The following is a 9,435-nucleotide window of genomic DNA, read 5'->3' on the forward strand; positions in this document are numbered from 1 at the left end:
CACGAATAAGTTTTTTTCTTGAGATATTTTACATGACAGTATTGAATCTATCATCACACCAGAAAGCGTTTCAAAAGACATTGTGGTTGTTAATTTGTTTATGATAGCAAAGAATTTTGAATTTGCATCACAACTTTCACATCTATTCTCACAGTTACAATAGTTTAATTGTATAAATTGCGTTATTATTCCAAAATCGCAGTGGGTACCCAAAATAAAGATTCTTAGAAAAAATTGGCGTGATATTTTTAATATTGTAGAAGTTATGAATTAAAAACAATTTCGTTTCACGAACGTTCGGAACTTCAGGTACATAATTTTTTGATAAATTAAAAAAAATCGCTCAAGTCTCCCTTCGTTATCGATTTTACATAAATTTATTTTTTTTAAGTAATTTTTTTACCTTCCGTTTCCGCTTCTCTCATATCACCATCTTCTAGTCCAGTATCTTCACGCTCAACTTCGCCAAGTTCTGTACCTTCTAGTTCTTCATTTGATTCTGTTGAATCCAAACTGTTTGACACACTCTGCATTGAGACTTCGTCATCTACATCTTACAATATATATTCTGTTGATTATGTCTGTCATATTTTTAACTTCTCGCGAAAATCGAAGATTTTCAAAAATCAGGAAGTTATTGCTTTTACCCCGTTTCGAAAAAATCGAGTTTTCATCGGATCTCGACGTTTTAAGGTCATAGGAAGCTTCCCTGATCATTCCCGCGAGGGTGTCACGATGTCTGTATGTATGTATGTGTATGTGTGCGCGTGCGCGCGCGCGCGCGCGCGCGCGCGTGTGTGTGTGTGTGTGTGTGTGTGTGTGTGTAAGTATGTAAACCTCTTATAACTTTTGAACGGTTGAATCGGATTCATCGCGGTTGGTGCCATTCAAAAGAGCTTCACTAAACTTAGATTCCCTGAAAATTTGAACCGATTCGGACCGATAAATTTTGAGAAATTTAGAAAAATCTCAAAAAAAATAGAAAAAAAAATTTTTTCAGAAGTGGTTTTTTTGGAATAACTTTTAAATGGCTCGACTGATGGATTTTAAAAACTAATCAGTTCTTGACCTCAAAAAACCACGTCGATTGCCGCCAATCAGGTCAAAATTGATTTATTCGTTCGAGAGATATCGTGAACGAAAGAAAACCGAAAAAAGTGTTTTTCCATATAACTTCGACATTTCTTATCGGATCATTTTTAATGGCCTAAGATTATTTCTAGAATTTACAAAACTGCGTCGATCGCCGCCTAGAACGTGAAAATCAGTTGATTTGTTCGAAAGATATCTTCGACGAAATATTTGGAAACACGTGTTTTTTCAACAAAACTCCGAAATTTTTTGAAATAACTTTCGAACGGCTTTATTGATCAATTTTAAAAATTGTATAGCTCTCAATATAAAAAAACCACGTCAATCGCCGCCAACCGCGTAAAAATCGGTTAATTCATTCAAATGTTATTGTGGTTTAAAAATTTGAAAAATTGTGTTTTAACGAACCTCTATTAGACTTTTGAGCTTGAAGAGTTCAAAAGCATAAAAAGTTATCTCTTTAAGCTCTTTAAGCTCAAAATAATACATAAATGGTATTTTTGAGCTCGGAGAGCTTATAAACATCATTATTTTAATTGAAATGAGCGGGAAGTTGCACGGAAAGCCTTTAGGGTCAACCGTTTTCCTAATTTTTTTTTGGTTGTATTGGTCTTACCTGAGCTAGTCAAATCATCTGATTCACTTATGCATCTATCGTTCTCACTTCGCATTGGCTCATCTTCTTGATCTTTCAAAAATTTGATAATTTTATATCGATAAGATCTCGAATATTCCTCGAATGGTTTTACTCGCTTCGGCATTTTTTGCAGTAATTCACTCGAATGTTTTTATAGTTTTTATTTATTTTTTATTATTATAACTAATTTATTTTTAATGAAGCACATACAACTTTTTTTTTTATTAAATACTTTTTTTTTTTAATCGTTCATTTATTTTTTTTTTTTTTTATTTTACGATTACCGTTGTATTGATTATAATATTTCCATAGTTACGTTATTTATTTATACATAAACAATTATCTTTTAACTAATTAAGTCGTGGTTATCTCGTCTTGCTCTTTAATTTGCATTATTTTTTATTAATAATGATTCTTTGGGCTCTTGTCCTTTGGAGTGGTTCACGTGAACGTGATATTTTGAATTACGATTCAATTAAATTTAAAAAAAATGGTGATGCTTCAGCTAAATGGAAAAACAAATTTTATTCTGTTAAAGTTTTACGTACAAGTGGTAAGTCAACTAATTTATTATGGGATCATTTCAATATGTTTTTCAATTTTTGTATTAATTTATTTATTTTTGGTTGGTTTTTTCCTTATTGTTTTTATTCCTATATTTCACTTACTCAAGTCTTGATAGTTTTATAATTTACAGAGTAAATTACTCGTTGTTTTTTTTATCTTTTCTCATGGTTCTATTGTTAATTTCACATCATACTGTCATTAGAAGATAAGCAGTGGCTCGAGTCTCTGGTTGTTGATACTGACGGGAATGTGACTTTACCCGATGTCCCGGATGATTGTCATGAAAAGAAGAAGGCTAATAATAATTCAGCTGTTGCTGACTTAAAAACAGCAACAAAAGCCCTCAATGCCAGCAAATCCCGAGAAAACGATTCGATCACTCGCACTGAAAACATCCTTCAAGACATCACTTCGCGGACCAATGCAAGTGATCTTTGCGACTCAGATGAAGATGATATTTTATCAGATCGCGGTTACTCACCAGTTCAAGAACTGGAAGTAGTTAACCCTAATAATGGATCAAAATCACGGATGATCCAGGCTGTAATTGAGACTGACAAACAAAATGTGAATTTTCCATTTGTATGTCAAGTTTGTAAAACTTCGCAAGAAGGTACAATTTTTTAATTATCATAACCCATAATTTTGCATTAGTCACGTAACCTCTAACAAATATAATGCTTACCTACTCTATGATGAACCGACTGAGTCATCAACATAGTGCCTACTTTTGACCGACCATTATAAGACTTATTACACTTATTGCTCAGACAATCAATTTTATTGTCGATAAAATTGGGTGACTACGAAAGACTCAAACTATGAATGACTTTTGACTGGGAATAGACTGTTTTCTACAGAAAATTGCATTTTAAAGCCGATTAAATTCCCTTCAATTTGATCTATTTAACTTTTACTTTAAAATGTTTCTCGTTATTTCATGGCCCATTTAAAATTTTGAAATTCGCAAAAATTTTATGTTTAGTGACTTACGAATAAATTAATAAATGAATGAATGATTTTCTACTGATAGCTCATTTTCAATGAATTATAATTACGTCATAACAGAAGACACTCCCTTCAATTAACCTGTAAATACTACACGGAAAGAAAAATATAGGAACTATTCCTATAATATTATAGGAACAGTTCCCAGGCAATTATAGGAACTGTTCCCATAAATTATGGGAACTGTTCCCATAAATTATGGGAACTGTTCCCATAATTATAGGAACTATTCCCAAAATTATAGGAATAGTTCCTATAACGATGGGAATGGTTCCTATCATTATAGGAATGATTCCTATATCATTATGGGAACCATTCCCCTAATAATATAGTAATGGTTCCTATATTATTATGGGAACTATTCCTATAATCGTATAGGAAGGATTCCTGGAATATTGTAGGAATCGTTCCCATACCATTATAGGAATCATTCTCAAAATAAAATAATGCAAAATCTTCGTGCGGAGTGAATTTGAAATGATTCCTATAATATATAGGATTTAAACCTATACATAGATATTAGGAAATCTTTCCCATAAATTTCAGGAATAGTTTTCATAATTATACACAATCAAGAAATGACCTTGTATCTCGTAATCTATTGACATTATTTAAGATATAAACTCATTCCGATGTTACACTCATCGAGACCTTTCATTTGAGCACCCACATCAATTTTTCATATATTTATATATATATATATATATATATATATATATATATATATATATATATATATATATATATATATACATATATGTATATATATATCAAAAATGCATGTGGGTACTCAAATAAAAGCTCTTGATGAGTGTAACATCAGGATGAGCTTACATCTATAAAAATATCAATAATTAAGAAATGACCTTGTATCTTGTGAACTATTGATATTTTTTAAAACATAAGCTCGTTTTGATGTTACACTCATCGAGACCTTTCATTTGAGCACCCACATCATTTTTTCATATATTTATATATATTATATATATGTATATATGAAAAATATATCAAAATGCATATGGGTATTCGAATGGAAGCTCTTGATAAGCGTAACATCAGGATGAGCTTACATCTCTAAAAATATCAATAATTAAGAAATAACCTTATATCTTGTGAACTATTGACATTTTTAAAGATATAAGCTCCCCCCGACATTACACTCATCGAGACCTTTCATTTGAGTACCCAGATCAATTTTTCATATAATAATAATAATAATAATAATAATAATAATAATAATAATAATATAACTATAATATAATAATAATATTATATTATATTGTATAATATTATTATTATTATTATTATTACTATTATAATATTATAGGATTCTATATGATATTATATGATGTTATATGATATATAGAATAAATATAATTTAAATAAATATATATATGAAACGTCGGGTGTAAGGTCGGGATGAGCTTATATCTTTAATTAAAAACGACAATAGTTAAAAAAGTACGGTGCAATTACAAAAAATTCATTATTCCATGAGGCAAAATTTTATTTATTTATAGTTTATAAGTTACGACAGTCACATAATAACTGCAAGATCGCTAATAATAATGATAATGTGGTGGTGGACATGAACTGAAAATTAAAATTCATTTTTTTATTCTAATTAATATTAGAAATGATTTTTATTTAATATAAATATCAATTTGATGAAATAAATAAATAAATAAATGCAGTGTAGTCCCATGTCATTATGGGAACTATTCCTATAATATTCTAGGAATGGTTCCCATAAATTATGGAAACCATTCCTATAATAGTATAGGAATGATTCCTATAGCATTATGAGAACCATTCCCATAATATTATAGGAATGTTTTCCATAATGGTATAGGAATCATTCTTATACTATTATAGGAACCGTTCCTATACTATTATAGAATTAGTTCCTATAATGATATAGGAATAGTTCCCATAATGGTATATTTCACATATTTTTCGTTCCGTGTAGATATTAAAATTAATTTTATTAGCCATTCAAAATTTTTAAAATAAAAAAATAATAACTTTATCTGCTGAATCCTAAAACAGAAATATTCTTTGACTCTAAGATTTTGCCAGAGGAATTCAATTGTGTGAAGAATTACTAACTTTTTTGCGCCAAAAATCCAGCCAACCCCATACTACGCAAGCAGCCAACCCGAAGTCATCTCAGTTTTCCCAGCCCAGGGCTCTATTTCCACTTGATTCTGAATCAGCTAAAAAATCACACCATCTACATAGTCGTGACACCACAAACTTCTCAGCTGATAATTCAAGTCAACATTCTGACGTAAAACATTCTACTCCTGTTTGCTCTTCTAATGCATTTTCAGAAACTGAATCCCGGAACACTGACAATCAGAAACGTTTTAAGTCCTCTAGTTCTGAGTATTCCGACAAGTTTTCTGGCTCGAATCACCACAAATTTCCTCAAAAATCCAGGGAAGTAGCACGTTCGCGTTCAAATGTTTCATGTTGTCCGAGTTCTGAAAAATCTCCTCACTTCCAACCTATTCAATCACCAAAAGTATTCCATTCACCGATTTCATTACGTGATGAAGTGAAAACCACTCAATACTGTAAGAAGCCTTCGAACCAAAATCACAGTGGTTCTCTTGGCCAAAATACCACTCGGGAAGAGAAACCAAAATATGCATGGAATATTCCTTCAGCTAAAAAAGTTAGTTTGAATCATTTTTCTATTCTTCACACTATTTTGACTATTTCTTATTATCTAATGTATTTATTTTTTATAAAATTTTCTAATTATTTATTTCTTTATTAGAAGGAGTTAATTGAAAACTCAGATATTTACATCAATGAAGTGGATTTACATTATATCAAAGTGAAGTTTCGTCATGAGCCTGCTGAAATGGCACGACGACTCTTCAAATCGATAATTGGAGAAGACCGATTATCTACTATGAGCCGAACTGGTGGAAATGGGTGGCAGCCATTACCCTTAGACGTTAGCCAAACTGTTTACGGTATATAAATATGTTCATATAGTTTTTTTTTTGCATACAAAACAAAAAATTAACTTGATTTTACCTCGACTCTTTGTTTTGGAGCAAACAAAAGTTTTTTCCATTAAGGGGACTCGGTGGTCTAGCGGCCTCAAATTCAAGCTACACGGAAAGAAAAAATATGGGAACTATTTCTATAATTTTATAGGTACAGTTCTCAGGCAACTATAGAAACTGTTCCCATGAATTATGAAAACTATTCCCATAATTATAGGAATATTTCCCATAACGATAGAAATGGTTCCCATAACGATGGGAATGGTTCCTATAATGGTATAGGAATGGTTCCTATACTTATAGGAATGATTCCTATACAATCATAGAAACCATTGCCATAACATTATGGGAAATATTCCTATAATGATATAGTAATGGGAAACTCATGTATCTTCCACAGAGATGTATCATGTGGCAGCCCCAATTTTTTTTTTCCGTGTAGGATTTAGACCTATATATTATGGGCACCATTGCTATACTATTATAGGAATGGTTCCCATAAATTATAGAAACCATTTCTATAACAGTATAGGAATGATTCTTAAAGCATTATAGGAACCCTTCCCACAATATTATTACAATAGTTCCCATAATATTATGGGATTCGTTCCCATATTGATATAGGAATAGTTCCTATAATAGTATAGGAATTGTTCCTATAGCATTATGGGAACCATTCCTATAATGCTATAGGAATAGTTCACATAATTTTCTTTCCGTGTTTTTTAAAAAAATTTGATTTCTAATTGAAGGTAATGAAAAATGCTTTCAAATTTTTTTACAATTATTCTATTACTTATCAATTACACAAAACTGGAAATAAAAACAGAAAAAAAATTTTTTTTAATTAGAAAAATAGCGCTGAAGTCCCCTCTTAAAAAGATGGACCTGACTGGTGAAGGTAGGTTCATCTCTCTCTCTCATATAAATTTCAAAAATATCACTGATTTTTCATTAGCATAGGTATAGTTATCGTCGATACTAGAATTAAAAATGAAAAAAATTGGCAAAATGGCGCGTAGTTAAAAATATTTTTGAAAGCGAATTATAGATTTTCATTTTAAACTACGCGCCATTTTGTCAAATATTTTTTTTTTTTTCATTCTAATATCGACGATAATAATACTTCTACTAATTAAAAATCAGTCATATTTTTAAATTTCAGATCAGAGGAGAGATCAATCTATATCTACCAGTCAGGTCCATTTTTTTTTAGAGGACTTCAGCGCCATTTTTCTAATTACAAAAAAAAATTTTTTTGTTTTGATTTTCATTTTTGTGTAGTTGATAAGTAATAGAATAAGTGTAAAAATTTGAAAAGATTGATCATTCCCTTTATTTAAAAATAAAATTTTTAAAATAGCTTAAACTTTAAGCTGCTAGACCACCGGATCCACTTTACCAAAAAATTTTTCCTTTCGTGGATTTTTTGCTTTATAATTGATAAAAAAAATTTAATGCGTACTAGTATCTTTCTGGGTCAATTTGGTTTTTTACAAAATTTGAATCATGAATTCTTATACGTTAAACAACGTAAGAGAGTTGGGAAATAATAATAAAACTCTGAAAGATAATAGCAAGTGCTGGATTTCTTCAGGCATATTTATGAAAGCTTTTGGATTAAAAAATTTAATTTTTCAGAATATGTTAAATTAAATTCAAAACCAAGACTGAATTTTGAGAAATTCGAGCGAGCCGTTACACAAATGTTTACGTCAATCAGGCGAAGTAATAACGTTTCTGCAAAACCTTTACAAAATCTAGTCGATTCAAAAAAGTCATCAAGTTCAACATCTCATCACCAATCGCAGACACCAAAATCATCTTATGTTCCTGAATCGTCATCGCATGCTCCCAGTCAGTCTGCGTATGATTCTTCTACGCGTTCGCACTATCAATCACAAGATCATTCTCTCAATTATCGACAGCCTGATGATCACTCCAAAAAATCTTCTCACATCCGTCGTTCCATTGATCGTCATCATTGGTCACGTGAACGATCAAGAAGCCGTTCACTACATTCTCGATGTAGTGATGAAAGTCACCGCAAAAGTTAGTGAGCACTGGTAAAAACAATTATTTGAGAAAAATGTTCTTGAATTACGCATATTATTCTGTGAAATTATATTATTAATTTGAATTATACTTACAAATTCTCTAACCAAGTAATGTTTAGTGACAGAAATTCATGTCACTTGGTTCAAAAATTATTTTATTCGATTCAAGACAGTAAAATTTTTGAGAGCGATTTTCTCTACTCAGAATTTTTTAAAAAAATTTTAATAAAATAAAATAGTCTAAAAATTGGATCGGGGAATTTGGCTTCATTAATAAATCTATCTTTAATAAATATATATATATATATATATATATATATATATATATATATATATATATATATATATATATATATATATATATATGATATTTATGAAATGTATAAAATATATGAAAAATGCAAGCGGGTACTCAAATAAAAGGTCTCGATGAATGTACTATCGGGATGAGCTTATATCTTTAAAAACGTCAATAATTAAGCCATGACATTGTATCCTGTCAACTAATGATATTTTTAAAGATATAAGCTTATCTCAACATTAAACTCATTGAGACCATTCATTTAAGTACCCACATCAATTTTTCATATATTTATATATATTATATATTTTCCCATGGACTGAATTCCAAAAACATTTTCCCGTGGACTGAATTGTGAATCTAAACCATTCTGGAATCCACCGGAGGACGCACAAAAAATTTCATTAAAATCGGTCCAGCCGTTTTGGAAGGATTTCAGTGACAAACACACACACAGAAGAAATATAAATAAAGAAGATTATGAAGCACAAAAAAATAAACCTTCAGCACTCTTGCCAAAGAATGTATTAAAAATTCTACACCAGACTTTTAAAAGATCTACCACAAATCTTTCGCTCAGAGGTCTTTTGAAGATCTACCACAGATATTTCGCTCGCGGATCTTCCAAAGATTTTCTAGAAGTCTTTAATGGACTATACTGTTTTTTAGAAAATTTGTCTCCCCAGGTAGACTTCTAGTAGATCTCTTGCAGATCTAATAGCGAAAGATCTGTGGTAGATCTTTCATGAG

General features: G+C 30.5%; 1 protein-coding gene across 1 annotated transcript; it reads left to right on the forward strand.

Annotated features, from left to right (window-relative positions):
• The first annotated feature begins 2,109 nt into the window (after positions 1-2,109).
• On the forward strand, positions 2,110-8,384 carry LOC141535437 (uncharacterized). The gene is made up of 5 exons (XM_074255360.1): positions 2,110-2,282; positions 2,499-2,909; positions 5,374-5,984; positions 6,090-6,291; positions 7,969-8,384. Exons 1-5 carry the CDS (start codon positions 2,138-2,140, stop codon positions 8,382-8,384), a joined length of 1,785 nt encoding a protein of 594 aa, XP_074111461.1. The 5' UTR covers positions 2,110-2,137.
• The last annotated feature ends 1,051 nt before the right edge of the window (positions 8,385-9,435 follow it).

The sequence above is a fragment of the Cotesia typhae genome, unplaced genomic scaffold (assembly GCF_013202065.1).
Source record: "Cotesia typhae breed Kobodo isofemale line unplaced genomic scaffold, CoteBio_Ctyphae scaffold_13, whole genome shotgun sequence".
Lineage (NCBI taxonomy): Eukaryota > Metazoa > Arthropoda > Insecta > Hymenoptera > Braconidae > Cotesia > Cotesia typhae.

What these genes read in the sequence shown, in the direction of transcription:
- LOC141535437 (XM_074255360.1), top strand. Translation starts at nt 2,138, where the DNA reads ATGATTCTTTGGGCTCTTGTCCTTTGGAGTGGTTCACGTGAACGTGAT. An exon ending in ATATTCCTTCAGCTAAAAAA is followed by an intron (nt 5,985 to 6,089) that starts GTTAGTTTGAAT and finishes TTTCTTTATTAG; the next exon opens with AAGGAGTTAATTGAAAACTC. An exon ending in CGTTAGCCAAACTGTTTACG is followed by an intron (nt 6,292 to 7,968) that starts GTATATAAATAT and finishes TTAATTTTTCAG; the next exon opens with AATATGTTAAATTAAATTCA.